The sequence below is a fragment of the Pelodiscus sinensis genome, chromosome 22, assembly GCF_049634645.1.
Source record: "Pelodiscus sinensis isolate JC-2024 chromosome 22, ASM4963464v1, whole genome shotgun sequence".
Classification (NCBI taxonomy): domain Eukaryota; kingdom Metazoa; phylum Chordata; order Testudines; family Trionychidae; genus Pelodiscus; species Pelodiscus sinensis.
The window spans coordinates 19,964,442-19,990,542 of NC_134732.1; the positions used below are offsets into that span (position 1 = coordinate 19,964,442).

Consider the following 26,101-nt stretch of genomic DNA (forward strand, 5'->3'; position numbering starts at 1 on the left):
GTGAAGGTTTGGGTGTACCCAGAAGGCACGAGGAACGGGAATGGGGACTTGTTACCGTTCAAGAAAGGCGCTTTCCATCTCGCGGTACAGGCGCAGGTAAAGCTTGCTGACCTCTCAGGGCTGCCGACGACCTAAACAGGCCTTCCACCAAAAGGACTGCCACTGGCCACGTGGGAATTCTTGAATGTCACTTAGCATGCTCACGTGTATGGACCAGAGTGCCCAAGACAGTAAATGGCAGAGGGGCAGCTTTCTCACCAGGCACCCTGAAATATGAATCTCCTTGGAAGACTGCTCCTGAAACTTTTTTTGAGGCTCTTGTTCCTGTCTTGTTTGTGGAGGGCTGATCCGGCCAGCAGTAAACCTTTCTCCCTGCTGCACTATGAGCAGAACACGTTTTAGCAGCTGTACCCCTTCTGGGCTGAACACGAGGCCTCTGCAGTTTTGCACACAGCAACATGGGCACGGATGTGCTCTGAGACTTGCTGGGCTCTGGGCTTTGATTTCTCCTCTCCCAAAGCAGACTCCTTCACGCTGATGGGTGGCACCAGCCTATTGGCTCCCCACTCCTCTGATCTTCAGTCTCTGGGATGATTTGTGGGTGAAAAGCTGCGCAACAGCCCAGGGAAAGCCTCCTTCCCCATCTCTCATGGGTACAGCACAAGCAGCAGCAGGGCCAACCTAGAGCAGCCCGGGAGAGATTTCTCCCCATAGCCCACTCAAAAGTCCCTCAAAGAGGGGCAGTGCAGCTTGAGAACCAGAGCACTCCATGGGGCTTCACATGCTAGTCGCAGCCCTTCCTTCTGAAATAGCTGCTGCTAAGCAGTGGAGAGCCCTGTGTCTGGCATGCTTGCGTGTTCCCAAACCCCAGTGACATACAGGAAGGAGCAGGTGATCCCACTTGGCCATTCCTGAGGTCTTGTCTGGCTGACTGCTTTAGCTAAATTAATGGAGATTTGCCTATCTCCTAGAACTGGAAGGGACCTTGAAAGGTCATAGTCCAGTCCCCTGCCTTCACAGCAGGACCAAGCACCATCCCTGATGAATTTTTGCCCCATATCCCTAAATGGCCTCCGCAAGGATTGAACTCCCAACCCTGGGTTTAGCAGGCCAATGCACAAACCACTGAGCTACCCCCTCCCTAGGCTAGCCCACTGCCATCTAGACTCAGTGAGCTGACGGAAGGCATTGTTTGCTGGTGTCTTGTAGCCCCTGTCTTCCCCATGGATGGCGGGTGAAGGCCCAGCTGGGGAAGGTGAGCACCAGACCTGCCTCTTCCACCTGAAGCCCCGCCCACCCCAGCCCAATCCTTCCCGGCCACCTGGAGAACCAGGGCTGTCATGCAGTGGCTCCAGCCCTCCCTGGTGGCTGGGGAAGCCGTGCTGCTGCACTGCAGCTGGGGCGTGTAGGCAGTTTTGGGACGGCAGTGCCCATGCCCTTCCCAAACAACGTTAGCTGTGCTGATAGTAGGGTGTTTTTTTTTTGTTTTTTTTTTTTGATTGACACTGCTGGGTGTACACGCCAGAGTTTTGCCACTTTTCAGCCTTCCCCAGGCTGCCCGCTGCGAAGCAACTTTGTGTTCTAGCAGCTAAAATCTAAGGTGTAATAAGCTCTTCCTATATAACGTTGGCACAGGGTGTGTGACTTGTATGCTCTTTGCCTGGGGGCCGCTTAATGATTTTTGGTATGTGGTCACAGGCTGGCTCCATTCCCCCACCCCGGAAGGAGTAGGAGCGGGGCTGGGGACTAGCCTCTCCCCAGAGTTGTCCGGGACCAGAAGCTTTGAATTAAAAACCCAGCAAAGGGCTCCCGGCTCTGGCCCCTGCTGGGGTAGAGCTACAACTGAGAGCCCTTTAAATCACTGTAGCAACCCCAGGCGACTGCCAGGCAACACAGTAGTGACCGGCCCGGGAGCCGCAAGCCCTTTAAATAGCAATTTAAATGGCTCCCAGCCTCTTCACTACCACGTTGCCCGTCAGTTGCCCTGGGTTGCTGCAGCTATTTAAAAGGCTCGTGGCTCTGGCCCCTGCTTGGATAATACCACGGCCATGAGCCATGGCCATTTAAATAGACTCCTGCTGCCTGAACCGCTGCCTGGAAATTCTGCGGCAGGCTATAAATAGGAAGTGGCCAGATGTAGTCTGGGGGCCAGATCAGTGTTAGCTGGGCTGGATCCGGCCCCCCGGACTGCATCTTGCCTGGGCCTGCCCTAGCCATTATAGCCAAGCTATTCTAGTGCTATAGAATGCTATTATAGCATTCTATTATGCTATTATAACCATGCTCCCAAGACTTTGGGCATTTTGCTTCAAATACATTTAGTCAAGTCCCAGACAGCTGTCTCCCGGCTTAGGAAGTCCTACCGGCTTTGAAAGCCAAAGACCGAACTCTGTGATCTCTCATATCTGTTCTGTGTTTGCGGAAGGCATGATGGTGGTGTGTAAACAAACTTTCAAGGGACCATAATGGACTAAGGATGTTAAATAACCCTTGACCATGAACTCGGTAGTTCCCGGCCATCAGGAGCAGCCCTAGACTAGCTGTTGGTAACTGGTGCCCTAGGTGAAACGTGTGACTGGTGCCTCCGCCTCCAAAGCCCTCTATGGCTGTTTTTCTTGGTGTCCATGGCGACCGCCTAGGTCGCCTGTATTGACTGGCCGCCACTGCCAGCCATGTCAGGCCTCCACAGCTGCTGTGGGGCTGGGCGGCAGGCCTGACCTTAAAATGACTAAAGGTTCATGTTTAACCAGCTAGGCATTTTAACATCCTGATCAGGGACAGTGAAGAAGAAAATCCTGAGATTGTAGCTGTTAACCTATTTCCAGTATATTTGCCTCCGCCTCCTTCCTATCTAATGGGCAGCTCAAACCCAGTATGACTTACCAAGCTAATTCCAGCGAACTACCACAAATAAGTCACCCGGTGACAAGTCAGTCACGATGGATTGGTGGTGACTGGCTCCATTGGCCAAGGATCCTCCATAACGTGCCAGATGTCCAAATTGCTACCTCCTCTCCATTGTTCTGTCAGGCTCCTCGGAAGTGACTGGAAACAGCGATTCCTGTTCTGAAATGTCGAACCAGTCCCAGCTGGCCTGCTCCTCGCGTGGGCTTAGAAGCCTTTACAGGGCATGTTAGAGCTGCTTCTCCACCAAGGGGGGCTGAAGGATTAAACGTGGCTCAGCAGGACCGTGGCTTTAGGCTTGGACTAGTCAGCAAGTGGGATACTGGGTATAGAGTGCTGGCCTGAAACCTCAGGTCTGTTCCCAGGGCTCCTCGTGATCGTAGGAAAGGCATTTGGGGCCCCACTCAAAGGGATGGGGTTGCCTAATTTCCACTGATCTCAATGGGCGTGAAGGGCCTGATACCTCACTGAACACCTGAGCCTTAATCTTGGACTCCATTTTACATACAGGCGCGGAGGGAGTAACTTTCTCCTACCCTGTGTTCTTGGCCTTGGATGGCAGGTTCATCAGGATTAAGGCTCTGCTCTGTATCTATAGAGTACCTCGTACAGTGGGGCCTCGGTGTTGGCTGGTGCCATGCTATTGTAATACAAAAATCCCTTTCTGTACTCTTTCCCCGCCTAGGTTCCAGTTATTCCTGTGGTGTATTCCTCATTCACTTCGTTCTACAATCCAGCCAAGAAGCTCTTTATATCAGGTACTGTCTAGCTTAGTCCTTTGAAACCCAGGTTGCTGCTCTGGCTGTACCTAGCGACCCCTTGTTTACGGGTGATCTGTCTCTGCTCTCCCAGCAGAAGAAAAGCCGGGCACAGGTGCTGTGACGTGTTTATCTTGTGGTGGTTGCCTGCTTACAAAGCTGTTTGTTCAGTTTCTTTGCGTCTCCCAGAGCCAGACTTTTTTTTTTTTTTCCCCCTCCAGCAGAGCTCCTCTCAAATCCCTCAGTTGAATTTTCTTGACCATCTGGGCTGTAGGTGCCCCCAAAAGGAAGCCGAGTCCCCTTCACATACACTCTTGCACTGTGCCCCCTGCCCCCCATCCGGTACTCAGGGCAGCATTTAGGCTACAAGGAGCACTTGGTGTTGGGGCAGGACTGTGTCTGTTGACTGGCTGCTCTTTAAATGTACCCTACTGTGCATCTTTGAGGTCTTCGGATGGAGACCAGAGATCTAATTCTAGCAATTTTTGGACACGTGTAGCCTTTCAGCTCCCAAAGTGTTTTTATTAAAAAAAAGAGTAGGTCAAAATCATCTCCATTTTACATATGGGGAAACTGAGGCACAGAGCAGAAAAGTGACTTGCCTGAGCTCACCCACTAGGCCACGGGCAGAGCCACGCAGTGGCTGTTCTTATGGCAGGCGTTGTGACAGTGTGTCGAACACGGGGCTTGGGAGATCTCGGTTCTGTGCGCCTGGTACTGCCACTAGCCTGCTGGGGTGATTTCAAGCAAGTCACTGTCCTGCTCTCTGCCTCAGTTTCCCCATCTGTATGATTGGGGTGATTTTGACCTTCATTTGTTAAAGCACTTTGAGGTCTTGGCTGGAAAGTGCTAGGTAAGAGCTAGGCTAGGGTGGTGGTGGTGTTCCCAGCCCAGAGCCACTCTTCAGGGGTCTCCCCACTTGTGGGGGCACAAGGAGAGATGTAAACACCCTGCTGCACTAGCGAATGGGCTGAGATGTGGTCCAGGATGCGCTCGCTGGCAGTGGATGCTGATGGGCCCAAGAGGAACAGATGAGCAAAGCAGCTTCCTGCTGGGCATGACCCAGTACTGTCACTGTCCTGTTTTGTCGTCCTCCGCAGCTGCTCCCTCTGCAGGTGCAGGCTAGGTCCCTGGTTGGCTCTTTTTGGCTGACGTGCGCTCTCCAGGGTATCCGCATGCACCTGGCCCTGTAAGACAGAGCGCCTGACGGGCTCCGGCCTCACCTTGCAGGAGTGTTTACCAAGGCAGGAGTTTCTTTATCTGCTCAGTCAGGAGCTTTTGCCATCAAAGGAGCGACTCCGCGCTCTCCCTGAAGGGCTTCCGGAGTGGGTTTGGCAGCACCTGCCGGCTGTACCCAGCCTCTGACAGTCAAGGGCACCCTGGACTCTGAAGTGGTGATTGTGACTTTCCTGGAGTGGGTGCATGGCTGCCCTCTTGGGGCCCTCTCTGCCGTTGCGTGCCACAGCCGTTCTGCAGAAAAGCCGCCGGGTATACGACCTGATGTAACAGCAGGATCTGTTAATTCTGCGCCTCCTCCCTCCCCCCCCCCCAAAAAAAATCTTGCTCTGCACAGCAAAAGCCACCCCAGAGAACTGCACCTCCAGGCAGCCATGTGGAGGGTGGCTGGTACTTTGCTTCAGAGCCCAGGCACTCCTTAGTCATGTGTCTCTTCTTCTTCTTCCCCCCCTCCCCCCAAAAGGAGTAATGAGTTTGAGGTAAACATGCAGTTCCAAGGAGTGCTGACTTCTCTGAGAGCCAAGTGGCTTGGCCTCTAGTGAAGTACCTGGGCTTGATTGTGGCTTTAGTGACTGGCCTGGGCAGATCAGGTAGGCGAAAGGGTGCGTAGCGCAAGGAGCGTATGCCTAGAAACAGAGCTTTGCCGATCACATGGAAGGCTCTTGTTTCGGACGGTGCTCTTGCTGTGTGTAAGCTCATCCCATGATCCTACCTAATACCTTCCAAGGACCGACAGATTCCAAGAGTGAGATCTTGTTCCAGTTGGCTCAGTTCATTCCTAAGGGGGAGGCCGAAGATGCAGGCTTGGGCATTGAGTGTAAAAATACACAGCCCTGAGTTTCATGTACTTGTATGTTGCATAGCGTTGACGACTTGACGTGACACATGCCCAAGGAAATCTGCTTCATGGGATGCTAATCTCTACTTGCTTGGCTATGCGAGGGGGTTGTGCTATCCCAATCCTCTGTAGATAAGGCTTGATTAGTAACAGCTATGACAATATTACCCTGCTTTCTAAAAATGCCAGGGCCTCTAATTAGAGACTCATACAGACTCTGCCACTAGCCTCGTGGGAGCGGGGAAAGGATATTCCATTGTCTGCCCTGTGTTGCGGTTTGCAGGCATTTCCTGAAGTAGGAAGTCACAGGAGTGGGTCTTGATGCCTGCTGCCAGGAGCTGCTTATACGCAGCCTTGTGTCATAGCGGGAAAAGATCTATCCTCGGGAATAGCTGCCACAGCTTACGGGATAGTTTGCTTAGACTGGGCTGTCGGCTCTGACCCGCTCTGCTAGGCTCAGGTGCACAGGTGTCGGAGGAGGGGTTTCTGACTGGTATTGAAGCCGTAGGATTGGTGGAGAATGGCCATCTAATGTGGACTCTCCACGGGAGATCGCACGAACAGGTTAGACACGCCTGTTGGGGATGGTCTGGCTAAGACTTAGCCCTGCTGCGAGGGCAGGGCTCTGGACTAGAAGACTTCTCGAGGCCCCATGAAAATGCAGAGTGACATTGCATCTCCTGTTCTTAGGTAAAATCCGGGTTGAGGTGCTCCAGCCAATTGAGACCAAGGGCCTGACAGCCGAGGACGTCGCTGACCTCACGGAGAGATGCTACTGCACCATGAGAGAGACCTTTTTCAGACTGTCCGGCACAGCCAGGGAGGTGAACGGCTCAGCCCCCACCTCTCAACAATAGTCTCCCCAAAGAGCAAGGACTGAGAGGATCGGTTCCCGTTGCCAAAATATCCAAGGGACTTCTCCCCTTCCTTTGCAGCCGGCTCGGGTGAAGCTGAACTTGCTGCTTAGGGAGCCCTTAGTTGACAAACGCCCTTTGTTGGCCCAGTTCTACTGTTGAGTGAATCGTTTGTGGGTTCTTTATCGCCCATCGGGAAGAGCGTCCACCACGCGGAGTTTGACACCTTGCCGGTGTTAGTGAAGGGTGCCTGTCTAGACGCCCAGTGCAGTGATCTCTCAGCTCTTGTGGGAGCTGCTGGGCTGGTTGGGGTTGCAGAAGACCGTGTTAAGGTCCTAGCCTCGACCCCAGTAAGCCTGTGCCAAACCACTGGATGCCAAAGACCCTATTGAGTACTACATCTCAGCCTCCAGGTAACTGAAACCCACACTCACCTTGTCCCTAGCTGCTGCCTGAAGCAGTGAGGGTCGGAGCAGGTGTCCAGGTGATGCTCTGTTAGTACATTCTCAACACTTAATGCAGGGGTCTCAGACATGGGCCAGCTGGAGCGATGGGGCAGTCACTCCAGCCGGGCGCTGGAGAGCCTTGATTGAATGCCTAAGGCAGTAGTCCCTGCCAGTAAGTCTGGCTCAAGGCTGAAATTCCGCTTCCCAGAGCTGCCCTGCACTCCGTGTTCACAGAAGCGTCTTTCTTCCCAGCCTCTCGCCTCCCGACACAATGGGCTCCTGCCAGATCCGCTTGTTTCGGTGCGTGGGCGTGTCTTTGCGCATGCAGCATCTGGGATGTGGCTCAAAGACCAGCCGCTCACTCCTCTCCGATGCTCTTCTGATGTAATGGCCAAGTCACACGACACAGCCCAGGGTGTTCTGACCAGAGTTCTGAGGCAGGTTGCACAGATACCAGGCCCTACCTGCTCTCCAGAGTGAACTCCCCCCTCCTACCTTCCCCCCTTCCCCGGTACTTTTAGCACTCTGCAGCCTAAGGCTTGCTATGGGCAGGTTTCTACGCTCACTGCCTTCAGGTTCAGGTGGGCTTTCTGGGGCTTGTTGTTTTAGACACTGCCCCTTCATGAAGTCAAGTTTCCATGTCCACTGAGTGGACAAGCTCCATGTGGGGTCATTTAGGGATGGGTGGTGGGGAAACCTGATACGGCATTAGGGTAAAACCAATCAAGACACTTAACATGATGGCTGCCGCAATGCACTTTGTGGGGACGTTATCTCAAAACCAAATCTTTTTTTTGTGTGTGTGGGGGAGGGGGGGGGGGGAAATACACTTATGCCAAGAGCGGCGCTAAATTACAAGGATGAGACACCCACAAAGATGGGGACCCATCTCTTTTCATTCCCAGTTTTGCATTACTGCCTGTACCCCTGACTTGTGCTTCACCCGATGGCCGGCTTTTAGCCTGGTGCCAGGTATGGCAGGCTGAGGACCAGGTAGATGAGGCATATCCTTGGTATTTGTTGCAACATTTTCAGTGCTCCCACATGCTGGTTAAAATACTTTAATCTGGGCTTTATACCTAGACTCGCTCTTGCTTCCTAAGGGTTTTATTGGGCTGTTTGAAACGCTGCACTTCTGAAGCATTGACCAAAAGACCATACCTGCCATGCAAATCTGTCCTGGAACGTTAGCCTTACTAGGACAGCGCGTATCCATTGTGAAGGCCGTGGTGTTGGAGATGTAAAATGGGCTACGTGGGGGTGGTGACCCTGAATCAAGGTTTCCATCCGTTTGAATTGGCCAGCTGAGAAACAGCACCTAGAGGGATTCCCACTGAATCGCTGACAGATGGATGTGAAGGGCTCCTGGTAACGGAGTTCTAGACTCTCCTCACCTAGCCGTAGAACTGTAGCACCCCTATCTCTGCTGTTACTCCAGTTGAGGTTTGTTCCCTGGGGGAGCACGTGTTGGCCATCGGAACTCCCACAGACTTGCGTAGAGGCCTTGTGGGAATGCTCCTTCAAGCTCCAAAGGCAGAATGTCTCTTCTTGTAATGTGCAGGGCGTCTTCCCCCAGCCCCCTCCTCAGCGAGTGGCAGTGGAGACGTTCCTGTCTCAATTGCTGAATGGCCTGTGTTTCCATAAAAGAACACCCACGTCTAATGCATAAAGCACTAATGCAGAACAGGGAGGACCCAGATAGAGGGTGTTGGGGGTAGGCAGCGCCACTTGGCCGGGGGTAGTGCTGGGATGACCAATGAATAGTTGAGTATCTGTCTTGTACAGTCCAGACCTCAGTTCTGAAAGCAAGCCACCCTTCTGCTTTTCCTTGCTGGTCTGATGGCTGTTCAGAATGGTGCTTTGTCTTCCCTTCTTAGGGAAGGAAAAAAATGGCTGTATAATTAAGGCCAAGTTCTTGTGGCGTTTGCCTGAGTCCTGCCCAGAGAGTCCTGTCTAGGGTGAGCAGCTGGGCTGGGAAGGTGACTGCACGGGGTGGATAATCTTTCTTCAGCCAAAGATGACTCTGTATCAGATGTATCAAGTGTAATTCTGCTATGAACACGGTGGGAAAAGGGGATGAGTGTACACAAAGGCCGTTGTCCATTCAGTTTTTTAAAACCATGTATAGTTGATCAGATGTACACTTTTATAAAGCAGTTATTTAAATAAAAAGCCTTGTGTGAGGTGGTTTTGTTTTTGTTTTTTTTTAAACCAGGTTGAGTTGATTTTATTACCTGAGCCCCAGTCTACGCCAGGGAGTTCTTTCAGACCGAGTGTCCACACTACCAAGCCAGTTTCAAAATAATGGGCTGGTCATTTCAAAATCTGCACTCTGGTGTGGTGTGTTTTTTTTTTTTTTTTTTTTTTTAAACAAGGAATATGCTAATTTTGAAACAGTGTTAGTGTGGACGGGCCCGTTTTGAAATAACTATATGTTAAAACATGGTACTCTGGGGCAGAACCCGCAGGTTACGCAAAGTTTTGCAACCCCCCCCCCCACACACACACACAGGCTAGTGTGTGTGTGTGTGTATGTGTGTTGCAGCTGTCACGGGAAGGGACCAAGCAGGCAGAGCAGAGGCGGATGAGAATTCAGGGAAGAGGTAATCAACTGTGGGGAGGGAGAGGAGATTCCCCTGCTGTAGAAATACCCAGCGACCTTTCTTCCCTCTGTTGCATCTGTCTGAATGTGGCTGGCTTTCCGTGACGTGGCTTTAAGGACACGGCTTTAAGGACACAGCTCCTTTGCTCAGCTTTGGCTGCCTGGGGCAGACAGCTCACCCCAGGGGAGTGCACAGCGCAGGCAGAAGGCAGCTGGGGAAGGTTGGAGAAGGTGTGAGGGGTAAGCCCAGTCACCTTCCCTTCCCATGCAGTGTGGGGCAGACGGCTCACCCCGGGGGAGCCAGCCTGTCTGCCCTGTCAGGCTGTGGCCGTCTACTCTGTGCTTTGGCAGTTGAGCATTTGGGAGCTCAAATGCTTCTGAGCAAAAAGCTCAGACCCTGAGGCCAGAGTTAATTACCTTCATTATCTTTAACAGTACCTGCGGTTCACCTCCTGCGGCCTATACACATGCGCTGGGTATGTAAGATGTTTTTTACTCAATCAGGAAAAACCATGGGTACTACTTGCACCTGTGTAATACTTGTGTGGGTTATATACGCTAATTTATGATAATTACTCCCCAGTGCTTCCTGGGGCTCTAAGTGGAGGTAGTGCATCTGCAATAACAGGGCCTGCCTTGGACTACTTTTAAGGCTCCTGTGTAGCGGGGAGAAATTTCAATTTTATTTTGAGTTTTCAAATTTTAGTTCTTTTGAAATTTCCTAGTGTAGACATGCTCTCAGGAGGTGCTTACTTTGAAGGGGGAGTGTGCCCAATACTGTCCAATTAGCCTTCGGTATTTACGAATCTGCCCCTAGTTACATTTTTGCCCCTGCAAGCAGGGTGAGGTAATGGGGGAAGAGCCATGTGTACCAAAGCTGTGTTCTGTCCCTTCCCTTCTCTTATAGGGATGGCTATTTGACACTTACTAGCTGGAGACAGGTGTGTGAGTACTAGAGTGCATGACTGTGAGGATCACTGCAGAAGATTCTGCTCTGATCAGCGATTTCCCACAAAATCGTTAGTCTTCCCCAGTGAAGCACTTGACCGTTTGTGTGAGGCTACCCAAGTGACATGCCCCTGTTGAGACACAGGACTGAATGACTCATGCTAGGGAAGTAAAACGTGTTACAAACATCTGCAGCGAGGGATCATCTGTGTAGTGTGTGGAGTCCTCCATGGACACAATCTATTCACATCTGAGTTGTAACTAGGGTCCAGGGCGCTCCATGGAGTTGGGGGGGGCTCTGAGGAGGCTGTACACTCACATGCTGGCAGGCTGAGTACTGCTTGGCCTACAATGCTTTCTGATCCAAGCATGGCTGGAGCCCTGAGGACAGCAGGGGCTTCCTTCTCCTGAGCCCTAAGGAACCCTGTGCTCCCTATTTAGCACCAGGAGCGACAAACAGAAAAGATCTGCTGACCTTGTATAGCTTCCTTTACCAGCCCCTCCCCTCTACTACTGTTTCCCAAGAGCAGCAGGCTGGTGTAGACGGTAGCTGGCAGCGTGCTCTCCTTCGGCTCTGGGGTTTCCATGCTGCTGGAGATGTGTGGAGGGGTGGTTATGTTTCCCAGACAGCTGTATACACCCCCCCCCTCCAGCTTCCTGCTAAGCCACACTGCCCCTTCAGGCCTACCATGGCTTTATTTCACTTGTGCCTGTCTCTCCCCTACTCCTGCCTACGCCATCTTCACCTGCTTCTTCCTACTGCGGGGTTTGGCTTTGCATTTCAATCAAGCTGCAGTAACCCACAGCTGCTAGGCTCTCCATCAACTTCAGCTGTGCCTGAGGCAGGGAAGGGGAGGCTCCCCTGAGAAGTGCTGACAGAGGGTAGAATAACATCCCTACCCCATGGGACTGCATGGGGCTTCCTCCATGGCTCAGTGTATTGGCTCGGTTCAGCCCGGCCCTGCCTGTGTTAACACTGATAACCAGCCGAGCCGCACAGCACGTAACTTTAATGCAGAAACAGCACCACCCTACAGAGTGCTTGGCTGATAGAAGGTGCATGACTTTCCTACTTGCGAACAGCTGGAGCCAGCAGGCCTAAGTCTTACGGGGTGGGCTCTGGCCGGCCCCTGTGGCAGGGAGCAGGGCCAATGAAAGCAGCTGGCTGCTCCCTGTGGCTTTTTGCACGGCACCCTTAGTTCCTATTGGCTGGAAACCTGGTCAATGAGAAATTTTGCTGGGAGTAGGGGCAGTATGCTGAACCCTCTGCCTTCCTCCCCTCCTTCCAGCACAGCCAGGCACCTGTCTGAGACTGCTGGGGGGGGAGGAGAGAGAAGGAGGGAAGAGAGGGATGGCTGCCTGAGAGTGCTGCTAACTGGGAGATGTTTGGAAATGCCTCCCACCCTCACCACTTCTTCCTGCACCCCTCTCCTAGCCAGCATCCTTCTCCTGCCTCCATACCCCCTCCTGGACCCTGCACCCCATTCCCCTGCCCTAGGTCCCAACCTCCTCCTTTGCCCCAGTCCCCTACCCTGAGCTCCCGTCTGCACCCAGCCTCTCACCCCAGATCCCAAAGCTGTGCCATAAAGTGCAGCCCTTGACCAGGTCCCAAAATGTTGGGGTGTGTCCCATCAGAAATTATTGCCCACCCCTGAGTGAAGCTGTTAGTTCTGTAGAGCCAGCTGGGATCCTTCTAGCTTGGAGAGAACCGTGCAACTGAGGTGGGAGCCCTGCAGCTTTAGCTCACACCCAGGTGACTCCATTCCTACTTTCACTAAAGTGATATTGCCCCTCCTGGTTAACTAGTCGGCGTGGCTAGTTCTCATCACAAGGCAGTGTGCCAGGTTTCATTGTGTGAATGAAGCTAATGTTTAAGAAGCAAAAGGATTCTCCCTCCCCTTATGTGCTCTCACTGTTCAACAGGAGAACATGCGCTAGCTCTGTCAAGAGGAGAATTCTAGAGACCAGACTTGAGTTGGAATCTGTTTGGGTTTCGGGCCCTTATCAAAAGGAACAGGTGGGAAAGGAGGGCTGAATTCTGCTCCTAAACTATCTCTCCATCCCCTGATCTAACAGTGAAGCAAAGCTGGGTTAGGCAAAACTCCCTCCAGGAGAGTCCTGATGTTATAGGCTCTTCCCCCTTAAGATCTCAGACTTCTACACTAAACAAGCTGCTGCACCTACAGCTCATCTCGTACGGCTGTACCACACAGTTAATTTGTTTCTGACTGAGTTAGGTGAAAGACCAGGCCAACAATTAAACACCACATGGTTTTGCTTTTAGTAAGTCTCTGGGGCGGGGCCAGCTGGACCGACGCTGGGAAGAAAGTGTTACAACCCTGAGCATCTTGTACAACTTGGCTGTGAGGGCAAAACACAAAGCTGCTTTAAAAGCCTTCTGGGAGAGGCTCAGTTTTTTGAAAAACACACTGGGCCTCTTCAGATCAAGATAAACTATGCGCCTCCATCCCAGGCTGTCCTCAAGGCCTTGTGGTATCTTCCTTCAGGCTGAATCCAGCAGTGCTGAGACAGGACATGCACGGTTATCGACGCTCTCTGGTCCCACCGGGAAGTGCTGCACCTCTTCTCATTAACGTTCGTTCTTACATGAACCTGAAACCAGACCATTCCAAAGCCAGTGTTAGTTGGGGGTCAGTCTCCATGCAGATGGACTTTATTTTTCAAATGGGAGTGATCCCAAGATCAGCCCAACTAGTACAAAAGCAACATGTAGACCAGACCCAGTCACAGTGGGGGTGTTTGGGACTTAAGTTACCCTTTTACAAACTTCTAGGCTACATCTAGACTGGCATGATTTTCCAGAAATGCTTTTAACAGAAAAGTTTTCCGTTAAAAGCATTTTCGGAAAAGAGCGTCTAGATTGGCACGGATGCTTTTCCACAAAAGCACTTTTTGCGGAAAAGCGTTCGTGGCCAATCTAGATGCGCTTTTGCGCAAAAAAGCCCCGATCGCCATTTTCGCAATCAGGGCTTTTTTGCGCAAAACAAATCTCAGCTGTCTACACCGGCCCTTTTGCGCAAAAGGGATTTTTGCCTGAACAGGAGCAGCATAGCATTTCCGCAAGAAGCACTGATTTCTTACAGTAGGAAGTCAGTGCTTTTGCAGAAATTCAAGCGGCCAGTGTAGACAGCTGGCAAGTTTTTCCGGAAAAGCGGCTGATTTTCCGAAAAAATTGGCCAGTCTAGAGACAGCCCTAGGTTTGACAGGTATCTGGTTTTTGCCCAGACAGTCCAGTTTTCACCTCCTCAGTCTGGTTAAAAAAAAAAAACCCAGAAAACACCAGACATGTAAAATGGCCGGTATTTTCTGTTTTTCTCGGATGGGAGGCCAGTGGGACATTGGGAGGCCAGTGGGGACATTCGTCCCCTGCTGCATCTGGCAGAGGAGGGGTAGCAGAATTATTTAAAGGTGCAGTGACTTTTTTTTTCCTCAACAAGTTTGGTGGGGGGGGGGGGGGGGGGGGGGAACCAGGGGACCAATTTTTTTCCCACCATGTTCAGTATTTTTATTTGAAAGTATCTGGCAACCCTACAAACTTCAGAGACACTGCTAGGTGTGAATGAGTGGAACCCTTACACACTGAGTAATTTAGCATTTGATGTTATGAGACAAGTGGGTGTAAAATCACTTGCACGCAAATGCAGCACACCAAACAAACCTAACTGGTGGGGTGGTTAAGCACTGGAATAAGTAGCTTAAGGAGGCTGTAGACTCTCCATCACTGGAGATTTTTAAGACCAGTTTAGATAAACACCTGTCAGGGATTATCAGATGCTGCTTGGTCCTGCTGTGAGGGCAGGGGACGGGACTTCTGGAGGTCCCTTCCGGTTTTAGTGTTCTAGGCTAAAATTCTCTAAATCATGAGGCCCTTAATGTTAGTTAAAACGTGTTTTTTATTCACAAAGCATTTCACCATTTAATGCTTCTAGCCTACTCCTGGTGAGGGAGGTGCAGATTTGCAGCACACAGTACAAAAAAAGGTAACTAAAAGATCACTCTTAGCTCAGTTCTCGGTTTAGCATCAGGCCCTTCGGAGCTAGGTAAGCCTCCAGCACTAATTGCTTGGCACCCACACAGCCAAATACCCCATACGTGGCACAGAGTGAAAGCAAAACTGCTTGCAAGTTGAGCCTTTACACACCCCTTTTTCAAGAGCTTAGGAAGGTACCTGGCATTCCTTTCCATCCTCCTTGTGACTAAACCCACTGCAGTGTCAGGTTTGGCACCATTGGTGCTGTGTACTTTAGGCTATGTCTACACTGCGCTGGTTTTGTGCAAGAAATATGCAAATGAGGCTAAGCGTAGAATATTGCGGAGCCTCATTTGCATAATTAATGAGCAGCCGCTTTTTGTGCAAGAGGCAAAACCCCCCTCTTGCGCAAGCGCCGTTCTTCCTGAAAAAAATGAAAAAGCCTCTTGCGCAAAAAGTGGCTGCTCATTAATTATGCAAATGAGGCTTAGTGTGACGAGTCTTAGTTCCCATTTTCCAACATGCTTATTTTAAAAGGGCAAAAATCAGTTGCAGGTATGAACATTAAGTGACCTTAGAAGGCGGCATGGAACTATTCCAGCTAATGGTCTCCTATGTACGCATCCTTATCACGAGCATAACACTGGAATGTGGAGCTGAGTGAGTTGATTTCAAGTAATGTTATGACAGAGCAACTCCTGTAACATTTTCCCCCATCATTTAAGTTTTTCTTTTTAAGCCAAAGCCTTGCCCCTTTGTAATAGGAACCATCTGAAAACTGACTTTGCTTATGTGGGTAAGAACAAGGCAACCTGTATTGGAACGAGGTATGTTGTGGGACTTTCTATGCCATTTCGAGACCGGGTAACTTATTGGGAATTGAATTGTAGTCTTGCTGCACATCAGTCCTGAGTGGACAAACCCAGCAAGGTTGATCTAAAGCGGTTAATGGAAAACAAGGCTTTCAAATGCAAAAGTTGTAAAAGGCTGGCAAATTGCACATTAAAACAAAGCACTTAAAAATTGAAATGGGAAATAAAACACTGTGTTAGCACTCATAGCAGTGCTCCACGGAGGGCTCTGTACACTGAAATTAATGCAGTTGTGTGAAAACACAAACCTCTACCAGGCTGTGCTGAAATAAACATCAACCTAATGCTTGCTGTTAATTTCACCAAGCTGCGTCAATTTCCAGGATGCACATATTAGCTGGATAACTACAGCAGACATGAACATCATGGTGGGAAATTAAGCTCCACGCCAGAGTCTTTCTCCAGCAGCTACACTTTTTCAGACGCTAAGGTTTTCATCAAATGCTTTGTTCAAAGTTGTCGTGCAATTGTGCCTTTTCTAACCAGCATTGATTAGCTGCGCTGCAGAAAAAACATGGTTTAGTTGCTCCAATGTTCCCTTTACTCTGTTTAGTTCTGTACTCACCCAATTCTGATGATATAGCCACAAACCCTAGCATCTAAGTTTGGTAATTAGCTGGACTGTTAGTATTGAGTTTCACTGAAGTTGAGGCAGTTCATGGACCCTGGCAGTGGCAAGAAAAGCAGCAGAGATAATAATATGTACCCTTTATGCAGCCCAAAAAAATGTCATCTCCATTTATTATCTTTGGATGCTTCACGAAGGTTTCAAATTCAACACCCGCACAAACAGCTTTGAAATGAAATGATGCATCTTTTATTAATTACAAGCTGCTGGTTTTGTTGTTCGTTATGTCTAGGCCACAATAAATCTACTTCTGCTCTGAGCCAATTGGTCTGCATGTGAGTGGTGTGTCTACAAAAGATGAGCTTTACAAAAGGGAAGCAATTTGGCATTTGTACCTTACACTGCTATCTGCCCATTTAATTTGAATGGCTACATCTGAGAATGGGCGAGAGCACTTTGTCTCTGTCCTTCCCCCCCTTCGCTCTTCGAGGTAGGGAGGTGGCTTTTTGAAGCGAGCTTGTATAGACAATGAACTAGAGTGAAATCCACAAAGTGCCAGTGTTCCTTCTGATCTTTTCCAGACAGGTGCGGAATAAATTGTACATGCCCCAAGGCATGTGTGAATGTGCACCACCAGTAGAAACAAAAACCTCGGGCTGTGTCTAGACTGGCAAGTTTTTCCGGAAAATCAGCAGCTTTTCCGGAAAAACTTGCCAGCTGTCTACACTGGCCACTTAAATTTCCGGAAAAGCACTGACGATCTCATGTAAAATCATCAGTGCTTTTCCGGAAAAACTATGCTGCTCCCGTTCGGGCAAAAGTCTTTTTCCAAAAGACTTTTGCCTTTAGGGCCAGTGTAGGCAGCATAGTCCTGTTTTCCGCAAAAAAGCCCCGATCGCAAAAATGGCGATCGGGGCTTTTTTGCAGAAAACCGCGTCTAGATTGGCCATGGACGCTTTTCCGCAAAAAGTGCTTTTGCGGAAAAGCATCCTGCCAATCTAGACGCGCTTTTCAACGGAAAACTTTTCCGTTAAAAGCATTTTCGGAAATTCATGCCGGTGTAGACGTAGCCTTGCTGTGGGCACTTTGGTAATCAGCTCGGTGGCAGTGGAATCTCTCCTGCATACGCGCCCAGCTTACGGAAAATATTGGTGATTGCTGATCCAACCCCTTTCTTTTAATAGTAGAGGAAGTGAAATGTAACCGAGTGGTAGAACTGGGATTAGAATTCAGGAGCAGGGTGCCTTACCAACCAGGCATCTGTGGCAGCACTGTTGCCATAGGAAAAGGCACAGGGGGTGAAGCGAACTCGCCGGTAAAAGCTCTAGCAATAACCCAAGCCAGCGGGCTTCCCCATGATGCCTTGCCCCTTACATGTCTCCAGCCGCTCCTCCAGGAAGGCAATCTGATCGCTCAGGGAGTCAATTCTATCCAGCTGCCGCAGGGAGTGAATCAGCAGGCGGATGGGGTCCGTGCTGGCGTCATCTGCTGCCGATGGCACGAAGTTATGGAACGGAGCCAACACCAGCTGGAGTTTCTTTAGAGCGAAAGGAGCCAGTTAGTATAACAGAGATGGAAACTATCAGACCACCCACCGGGACCTGCCCCTATAGCCCAGGGCAGCTGGCCAGGCTCAGCCATCTCCAGGGCTGGCAGAGCGGAATGGTAGGGGTAGAAGTTAACCAGGCTCTTGTTCCCGTGTGCGCTGCGTTCAGCAGGCCACACAGCTGGGAATGCTGATCCCAGGAGGCCAGATGCTATTTTTAATTTCGCCACCTCATCGAGCCGGGGGAAGGCAAGACGGCTGGATGTGACCAGCTGTGCGGCGAGGCGCTGGAGTCAAACGGGCCGGGGTTGATTGAAAGAGACACCGACAAAAGGCGGCAGCGCGCTCGCCTGCGTCTCCGGGGGCACGTGCGTCTCACCTGCTCCAGCGCCTCCACCCGGCTCCTCAGGGCCTGTATTTCTCCCCTCGTTTCACCGGAGACACCTGCCAGGAGCAATGGTCACAGACACCGCAGGAGTTAGTCACGGCCCGCACTGGGAACCGGCGGCGTCCGCAGCGGACTGTGGGCTGCCACCTCTGCGGTGCAAAAGACCTAAAAAGGCGGCGCAACGGGGTGCACTGAGCCCTGATGGATTCCCCAGCTCTCCTGGGACAACCTGGCCACCCTCAGGGAGGCGGGCAGCAGCCAAAGGATTAAACCAGAGGGCTGCCCGCCTGAGGGAACCAGCCGCCTAATGCTGAGCTCTGACCTGCCCGGCGAGACAAGGGCGCTACCTCACAGCTCAGACGTACCCCTCCCCCTCACACCCCATATCAGTTAGCTAGAAATCCCTACAGGGTGGTTGCAAGGCAAGGTCTCGTTCACGCAGGATTGGCCCCTCTACGCGCCCGAGTGAGTTCGTTGGACAGGGGCCTTGGGTGGGGGCAGGGACATGCACAGTCTGTGGCACCACAGACTTCCGTGGCGTGGCCCTCTGAGGGGAGGTTTTGCAGATGCACCAAGCAGGAGCCTCACCTGCTACAAACTAGCCGTAGCCCCCCTGCGGCCAATAACGCAGCTGAGGGGGTGGCCCAAAGCCAGCACCCAGCCCACGGGGACAATCCAGCAATGACTGGAGCTCGGGGTCTTTGCACGGTTGCATGAGGCATCCAGAGCCTAACCCTGCAGGCACATTACCCCACAAACTACAGCCAGACTTTCCCCCTCACTGGGGAGCAAACCCCGGGTCCAAAATGTGTGTGTGGCGGGCTGGCGAGAGGGCAGCGGCTGGGGAAATTGTTCTGGACGGGAGAGAGCAGCAGCCAAAGGCAGTCAGTAATTCTAACCATTCCTCTAATTTAGCCCTGGAGTAGCTTTCCCCAAAGGCTCTGAACTAGACACACGGCCCTCAGCCCCTGCCACTGCGCCTTCGGGCTGCTCCGGGGCCAAAGCTACTTTGCAAGTGAAAACCTACTACAGCCCTGGGGTAAAAATGAACCCACGGGGCCCTTGGCACGCTGCTCCTCCAGCAAAGCAGGAATGGCCCGACCCGTGGCGCGCCAGAGCGGGCTGCAGCCAGGGGCCGTTTGCCTCGCGGCGTCTGCAGGACGGTGGCTTGCAACGAGGCGTCCCGTTGCTAGCCACCGTCCTGCAGACGCCGCGAGGCAGTGAGGTGCTTTCACCGCATCGGCAACACCCCACCAGCTAGCCGCCGATCTGCCGAGGGAGCAGGTGTTGGTAGGCGGTGCCAGGCTGTGACGGATGCACGGGAGGCCCTACCCCCCCACGACAGCAGCACCGGGACCAGCCCCACAGCTGAGGCGAGCCGGCGCAGCTCCATCACCTCAGCAGGGGGACGAGAAAAACGGCCCCTGCCCTCGGACTAAAGCACCATCGTGGCGCTGCTGCTCTTCACGGGGCGGGGGCAGCAAAGCGTTGGCTTGAGGTGGGACAGACCTCTAACCCGGTCAGGTCTCTGCCTCCGTAGCGCCCTCCAGATCAGGCCTCGTGCCTCGACAGAACTGTTGGTCACTATGGCGATGATGCCCTCGCGGGGTCTGTGATTTTACCAGACGTCTGTGGCTACTGCTGTCGTCCTGCCCCTGGAACCTGGACCCCATGCTCCCCGGTCCTGCAGCTTGTGGTGGGGGCTATGGCTGGGGCTGTAGGCCTCTGCCTCATGGCTTTGGCTGGGCACTAAAGCCAGGGCCACACACCATCCTTGTAGCTTCCTAGGGGTGAGCTTCCTCCCTCTTCTCCACCACCCCCATGGCTGTGGCTGGGGCTTTGCAGCCGGGGCCCCGTGGATGCCCCCTTCCCCCATCCCTGTGGCTGCAGCTGCTGAATCCAGGGTTGAGGGGTTCACTCTATGGAAATGGGGCTCGGCTTATTGGTTTCCCCCCTCCCAGGACTCTGGCCGTCATTCTCCCCCTCCCTGGTTATTTTTAGTAAAGCCACAGACGGGTCACGGGGCGCCCATGAATTGTTGCTTGTCGCCCAGGACCCGGCCGTGCCGTTTCCTAAAAAGAACCGGGATGAAATCTGAGGCGGCTGGGGTGTCCCGAGTGGGGAAGGTGGCTCTGGAGATGAGAGGGGGCAGGCCGCGGGGATCACGTCCACAGCCACGTGGGCAGGTGCAGCCCTTCCGCCCGTGCTGCTCCGGTCTGTCGCCAGGGCTGGCCGCAGCGCATTATTACTCACGGTACGAGTTTGAAGTGTCACAGCGCGTACCAAAAGTAATAATGAGCCGGCACCAGCGTCGCCGCCACGCCCGTCCGCGGGGCCCGGGAGTCACACGCAGAGGAAAGACGACGTTGTGTTGACCCAGTTGTCTCGCTGCTGGCCATGGGGTCCCCGGCCTGGCCAGGAGCTGGCTTCCCATCAGCTAGGGTGGGGGTCTCATCCCATAACTGATTAAACCTCACAGCACGCCATTATCCCCGTTACAGGCAAGGCTCCTAGCCCTGGTCACACGTCAGAATTGAACCCAGGAATTCTGGTTCCCAGCCCCCTGGGCTAGCGACTCCCACAGCCTCGTAAAAGCCCCGCAGTTCAAATTCAGCCCAGCCCTACACTGACAGCTGCACCTGCATGAGCTGAGGCTGTTCGCTGTTACCTGAGTGGTTGAAGGCAGGGGAGGCAGCGACCTCTGTCCCAGGGGGTGGCTGCAGAGCGTGGCATGATTTCCCGTTGGGGCTGAGCCTTTGCCCAGACGGACAGGCGCAGCGATAGCTCCCCGGAGTGTTGACACAATGCTGGCTGCAGCCGTGACTCCGGCCGGCGCATTCATCCACATCTGAAAGCAGAGAGGTATAGTCCTGGGGGGTCTGAGCTCATGTGCCATCTGGAACCCCCCCGGGCAAAGCCCGTGGAAGAAGGTGGCAGGTAAATCTGCAGTGCTCTGTGCTCACCCCCAGCAAGACGTGGTCCCCTCACAAAGCGCATAGGTGGGCCTGCGTGAGGGTTAGGAGTGGGAGAGCTTCGACTACAGAGCCGTCTGTCATTCCTTGGGGGACGGCTTAATCCGGGCCATAGTTTGGGGAGGCCTAATGTGGTGACAGCAGGCCGGATTAGTTTGAGAGCAACTATACCCAGCTGCCCGAGAAGAGACTCTCTGCTGTCAATGCAGCCTGCTGGAGTATCTCTTTGCACAGGCACTAAACGTCATGGCCCTAATTCTCCACCGTGTGACTCCCATTTCATGCCTCTGTTGCTACACCAGGAGTAGCCCCCTGACACATCAGTCCCAGGGCTCCTCCAAAGGGCAAAACCAAAGCCCCTGGTCTGAACACTCCCAAATTCTGGCTCTACATCTAAACATCCTCTGTCAAAGCAGCACCGTCGTCTCTCCAGCCTCCCCCCTGCAGCAGCAGCCTGCCTGCTGCTGTGTTCCTAGCAAGGCAGAATGGGAGCAGTCCAATGATTTGCCTTGTTTGTGCCCCAAACAGAGCAGCTCACTCAGTTATCAGACACTTCTCAGAGCTTTGAAAGTGGGGGGGAGGGGAGGATGCACATGCCTGCAGGGCAACAGAGATCACAAAACACTGAGCACAGCCATCAGGGTAGCCATTATGGGATACTAATAAAAACCATTTCTCTTGACAAAACAAACAGCAGAGTCCATGCTGGCTCTTTGTCAGCAATAAAGGGAGGGGAAAAGACAAAAGACTCTTGCAGGAATGGACGTTTTTTGTGGCCAAAACTGGGTGTTTTTCCTGACAAAAGTCGCATTATGATGCGTATGCGCTCACAGTTTTGCCACCAAATGGCAGTTTTTGGAGACAAAACGTGCCAGTGTAGACAAGGTCTTACTCTTTCAGCCAAAGGGGCAGAGGCCTGGGACTCTGGTGGTGCCCAGTTCAGGGTCACTCCCTGCTGAGAGCCAACAGGGGAAACAGTTAGGCCTACACCCTCTTCCCAGGGCTACTGGCTAATACAGGAGATGGTTGTCAGCTACTGCAAATCACCTTCTACAAGTCAGCCTGACTTATTCCCTCCCCTGCCCCTACACTGCCGGAAACTCCAGCAAAGACACTGGGATACACAACTGGGAGACCAGCACTGTTACCTGTCTGGCAGGATTTCCCCATCCACCCTGCGGGGCAGGTGCATCTGTCTGGGGCTGAACAGCTCCCACCGTGTTGACACGGCAACCTGCAAATTGCTGTAAAACAAAAGTGCCAGGTCACGGTGTTGCTGGGGCGAATGTCTGGGCGTCCCGACACCCGCACGTGTGCCCTCCCTCACAAACGCCTCAGGTCAGGGAGACTTTACTGCACAGACAGTAAACTGCAGGCGCCCCTCAAGCGAAGCCCCAGATCTGGGCTGGAGTCTAGAATGGCTCTGAAAGCAGACGGGCCTGCTTTCCACGAACGCCGGTCTTGCATTTGTAGCTCAACCCGCTGCAGCCCTGGAAAGAAGACGCCATCCTGACAGCATAGGAAGTGGGAGTCACAAAGGGGAGGGGGCGTCAGTAGCCACGCTCGCTCAGTGAAGGGCTTGGGGGGGGGGCGTGTTATTCTATCGCAGTCTAGTTTGGTCTGGTAAGAGCTTCGCATCCAATGTGCTTGGCGTTGCTTTTGCGCGGCACATCACTTTTTCCCCCGCAAAGCAGAGCTGTCCCATTACTGCTGATTTATGCGGAAAGGGTTTCTTCATTTCCCCTCGGGTACAAGCCACGCTAAGAAAGCGATATGTAAGCCAGGCGAGCAAAGTGGCAAAGAATGGCTGTACACGCCCGGCTAATTGAAACCGATCTGTTCTCCAATGTGAGTGCTGGAAGGACACGGGACTGCTTAGTGCAAGAGGGAATTACGCTGGGTTCAGACAGACCTGATAACAAGGGAGAAACTGGGCAGGATTTTCAGGCGCATTCTGTGACCAGAGAGATGCTGAGAGCCGTTTACAGTGTGTTAACAGCCCGTCTGTGCTCTATTCCCCTCCTCACTAGCACAGCCAATCCCACCAACCACTGGTGGAGATGCGAATACTTTTCATTCAGGCTATGTGTACAGTACAGTGTTTTCCCGGAAAAACTCTGCTGCGTCCACGGAACGTGTCCGCTTTTTGGGAAAAGTTTCGGAAAAAGCGGGCATGTTCTTTTGGAAGCCCTGTATTCCTCGTTTTGGCTATGTCGACACTGTGTTCTTTTTTCGGAAAAAGATATGCAGATTGCAAATCACAATCACTTCTTTTGTGGAAGAGGCTTCTCCGACATTTGGCCCGTCTACACTGGGCCAAATGTTGGGGAAAACCCCCCCCCTTTTTTGGAACATCCCTTCTTCCTCGTAAAACAAGATTTACAGGGATGCCAAAAAAGCGCATCTGCTCTTCCGAAAAAAATTTCCTTGGACGCAGCAGAGTTTTTCTGGGATATCAGCGGTATCCCGGAAAAACTCTGCAATGTAGGCATATCCTTTATGAGGAATAAGGGCTCAGCAGAAAGTTTTCCCCACTTTTGGTCCCGGGAAAAAAAGAGGGAAAAGATCGCAACGTAGACATAGCCTAAGAGACTTCCACACAGAAAGCTCATTGCTATTGACTTGGCAAGAGCCATGAGCAGATCACATCCTTTCTGGTGCCTCAGTTCTCCCTTCGGTGACCCAGAGGTTCTAAATACCCCTCCCACGTCCTCAAGTCAGGAGCAGAATCCGCCCCTCTGGACTGTCGATCCTCTAGGCCGATGCTGTCCTTCTCGCAGCCCTGGGACCGATTCTGCTCTCGTTTACACCAGGGTAAATCAGGCAGAAATCCACCGACGTCAATGAAAAAAGACAGGTGTCAAACCGGTGTACGGGACAGCAGGACCAATGCGCCGGAGGGGAGATGCTGCAATCTCATCATGACCCCTATTCTGCTCGCGCTGCCCTCGTTTACCTTTGCTGCATCCGACCGCGTGGGCGCTTGCTCGTCTCCATCCGGGGCAGCACATATACACGGGCTGGGAAAGTCTCTGGAAGGCCTGGCGATAGGCAACCTTGTATGTGGTTCTGCAGTAAGGTTCGGGAAAGGTGTTAGGGACTGAGCCGGTACGGGGTGAAGAAAGAGCCAAACCCTGCCTCGGCCTGGCTCCAGGGAGCAGTGGATCAGCCCTGTGCCTCTTACTTCCCTTGCTGTGTCCGCTTGGCCGTGCCCACTCCAGGCTGATATCCTCCCAAGGGTAGGGGCTGTGTCCTTACCCACACCAAGAGCCAGGTAGCTCTGTCTCTCCCAACAGGGATCCGGGGAAACAGGCTTCCTCCCTCCCTGTGTGCAGGCGTGTGAGTCCCAGGGCACGATCGCGCCTTCTACACCGGGGACAAACCCTTTGCTAAGACACTGCGTCTAGGGGCCAGTCTGTGGGCTCCGCATGGGCGTCATCCAGCCCCGGCGTGGACAGGTGATTCCAGACGCCGCCTGGTGCAGCGACAGCCCCCGTCCTTCCTCACCTGTACGTACTGCAGAGCCGGTATCCCTGGCACGTCGTGAGGTAGGGCTGGTAGACGGGCTGCACGTAGGACTCCACGTACGGCACGGCTCGGTTCTGCACCGCCGCGGTGCACACTCTGCGGCTAGACACAAGGCAGCGAGTCTCACGCAAAGGGAAAGCCACGGGGATCAGCCCCCGAAGGCCAAGGTTGGAGGGCGGGGAAGGGATGTGACATGAAAACCAAGGCAGGAGGCCAAATCCAGCTCCCGTGCAAGAGGATGCCATGCCGCGGTCCTCTGTGCAACTGTGCCCTTACTCCTAGGCTTGATTTGGCCATGGGGAAATCTGATTCTCAGCCAGGGGTGATGCTCAGCTTGTGAAGGCAAAGACTTTCATGGGGGTTAAAAAAGAGGTAGATAGCCATTGATGGACCTACCCTCCATGGGGTGGGAGGAGGGGTGGGACTGGTGTCCCTAGCCTCTGTTTGTCTGGAAATGGGTGACAGGAGAGGGATCGCGTGAGGATTACTTGTTGTGTTCCCTCTTTATGGGGCACCTGGCATTGGCTACTGTCAGCAGACAGGATCCTGAGCTAGATGGACCTTTGGTCTGGCCATTCTTATGGTCCCATTCCTTCAATGAAGCTGCGTCAATTTCCACTGGCGGAGAATCTGGCCAAGAACCTCGAACAGACTCGGGTAAGCTGCAATTGCTAAGGTTCCCTTCATTCCTCTGCTCTGGTACCTTTGGGAAGAGGAGCCAATACAGGCTTCTAAAACTGAGCTCAGGTAGAGCCCAGGCATATCCGCTGTGCATCCTGCCACACGGCTGCGGGGAGTTTGCACGCCGCACATCTCTCGGAGAGGTTCTACACTCCCAGGTAGGCTCCCTTCCGCCCTCGAGCTGCAAGGCTCCCTCTGATTGGCCGACACATTGTCACCAGGAACAGTGCCACTCGTTCCAATGTCGGGAACAGAGATCTGCAGCTGGCACGGCTGCCATGCAACGTCTCGGCACAGAGACCTACGCTGGCTGCTGTACAATTACCGAGCGAAGCAGAGGAATCCAACCCCCCCAGTGAGGGAATCGTTTCCTCGGGAGCAGCAGACAACACCCCCACAGTATAGGGGACATGGCAACGCTGTAAGAAAAATCATTCGCTTTTTAGCGGGCCTTCCATTTGTTTTCATGCCATGATTGTGGCGACACTGGAAACACCTGGGTGATGACCAAAAATCAACAGCGAGGGCCAGATTCTGCTCAGCGGGATCAAACCCCTTCCACCAAAGTAGCTCTACATTTGCACCGGGGCGACTGAGATCAGGATCTGCCCTCTACCCCAACTACACCCCCCGCAAGGCAAAAGTTTCATGCAATTCACATCCAAAGAGTTCTTGGTTAAGGACGTTGGCACCGTTTTGCCTTTTGCCAGCTGGAGAGGTGCTGTTCCACTGGATGCAGTCTGGTACAGATCTTAGCCTCTGGAGCAGATGCCCATTAAGAGACCCAATTATTTGTGTCAGCTCCTCAGCCAAATTAGAAACTCGAACTAAAGTGCTGAAAATTAATACTGACATCAGATGCCTTCCGTTAACTCCGGATAACTCATTTCACCCTGCTAGATTCGTGGTATGGGAGAGGCAGTTCTGCTGACATTTTTATTAAGCTATCTCTGCTCTGGGCGCGTGGAT

The 26,101-nt window shown here is 52.7% G+C and overlaps 2 protein-coding genes across 5 annotated transcripts in view; one reads left to right on the top strand and one right to left on the bottom strand.

Moving 5' to 3' along the window:
• AGPAT2 (1-acylglycerol-3-phosphate O-acyltransferase 2) overlaps nt 1-9,228 on the top strand; it is a 29,817-nt gene extending 20,589 nt beyond the window's left edge. Inside the window, exons 4-6 of the mRNA XM_075905348.1 lie at nt 1-96; nt 3,590-3,662; nt 6,427-9,228. Coding sequence (XP_075761463.1) covers nt 1-96; nt 3,590-3,662; nt 6,427-6,593 — 336 coding nt within the window. The 3' untranslated portion in view covers nt 6,594-9,228. The remainder of the gene's footprint in view (nt 97-3,589; nt 3,663-6,426) is intronic.
• Nucleotides 7,844-26,101, bottom strand: part of EGFL7 (EGF like domain multiple 7) — a 41,170-nt gene continuing 22,912 nt past the window's right edge. For all 4 annotated transcript variants that reach the window (XM_075905346.1, XM_006120759.4, XM_075905347.1 and 1 more), the window contains 7 exons: nt 24,431-24,553; nt 23,880-23,992; nt 22,072-22,167; nt 20,620-20,799; nt 17,943-18,007; nt 17,392-17,554; nt 7,844-13,199 (listed from right to left, as the gene is read on the bottom strand). In XM_075905346.1, the coding sequence (XP_075761461.1) occupies nt 13,177-13,199; nt 17,392-17,554; nt 17,943-18,007; nt 20,620-20,799; nt 22,072-22,167; nt 23,880-23,992; nt 24,431-24,553 (763 nt within the window). In that variant the 3' untranslated portion in view covers nt 7,844-13,176. The remainder of the gene's footprint in view (nt 13,200-17,391; nt 17,555-17,942; nt 18,008-20,619; nt 20,800-22,071; nt 22,168-23,879; nt 23,993-24,430; nt 24,554-26,101) is intronic.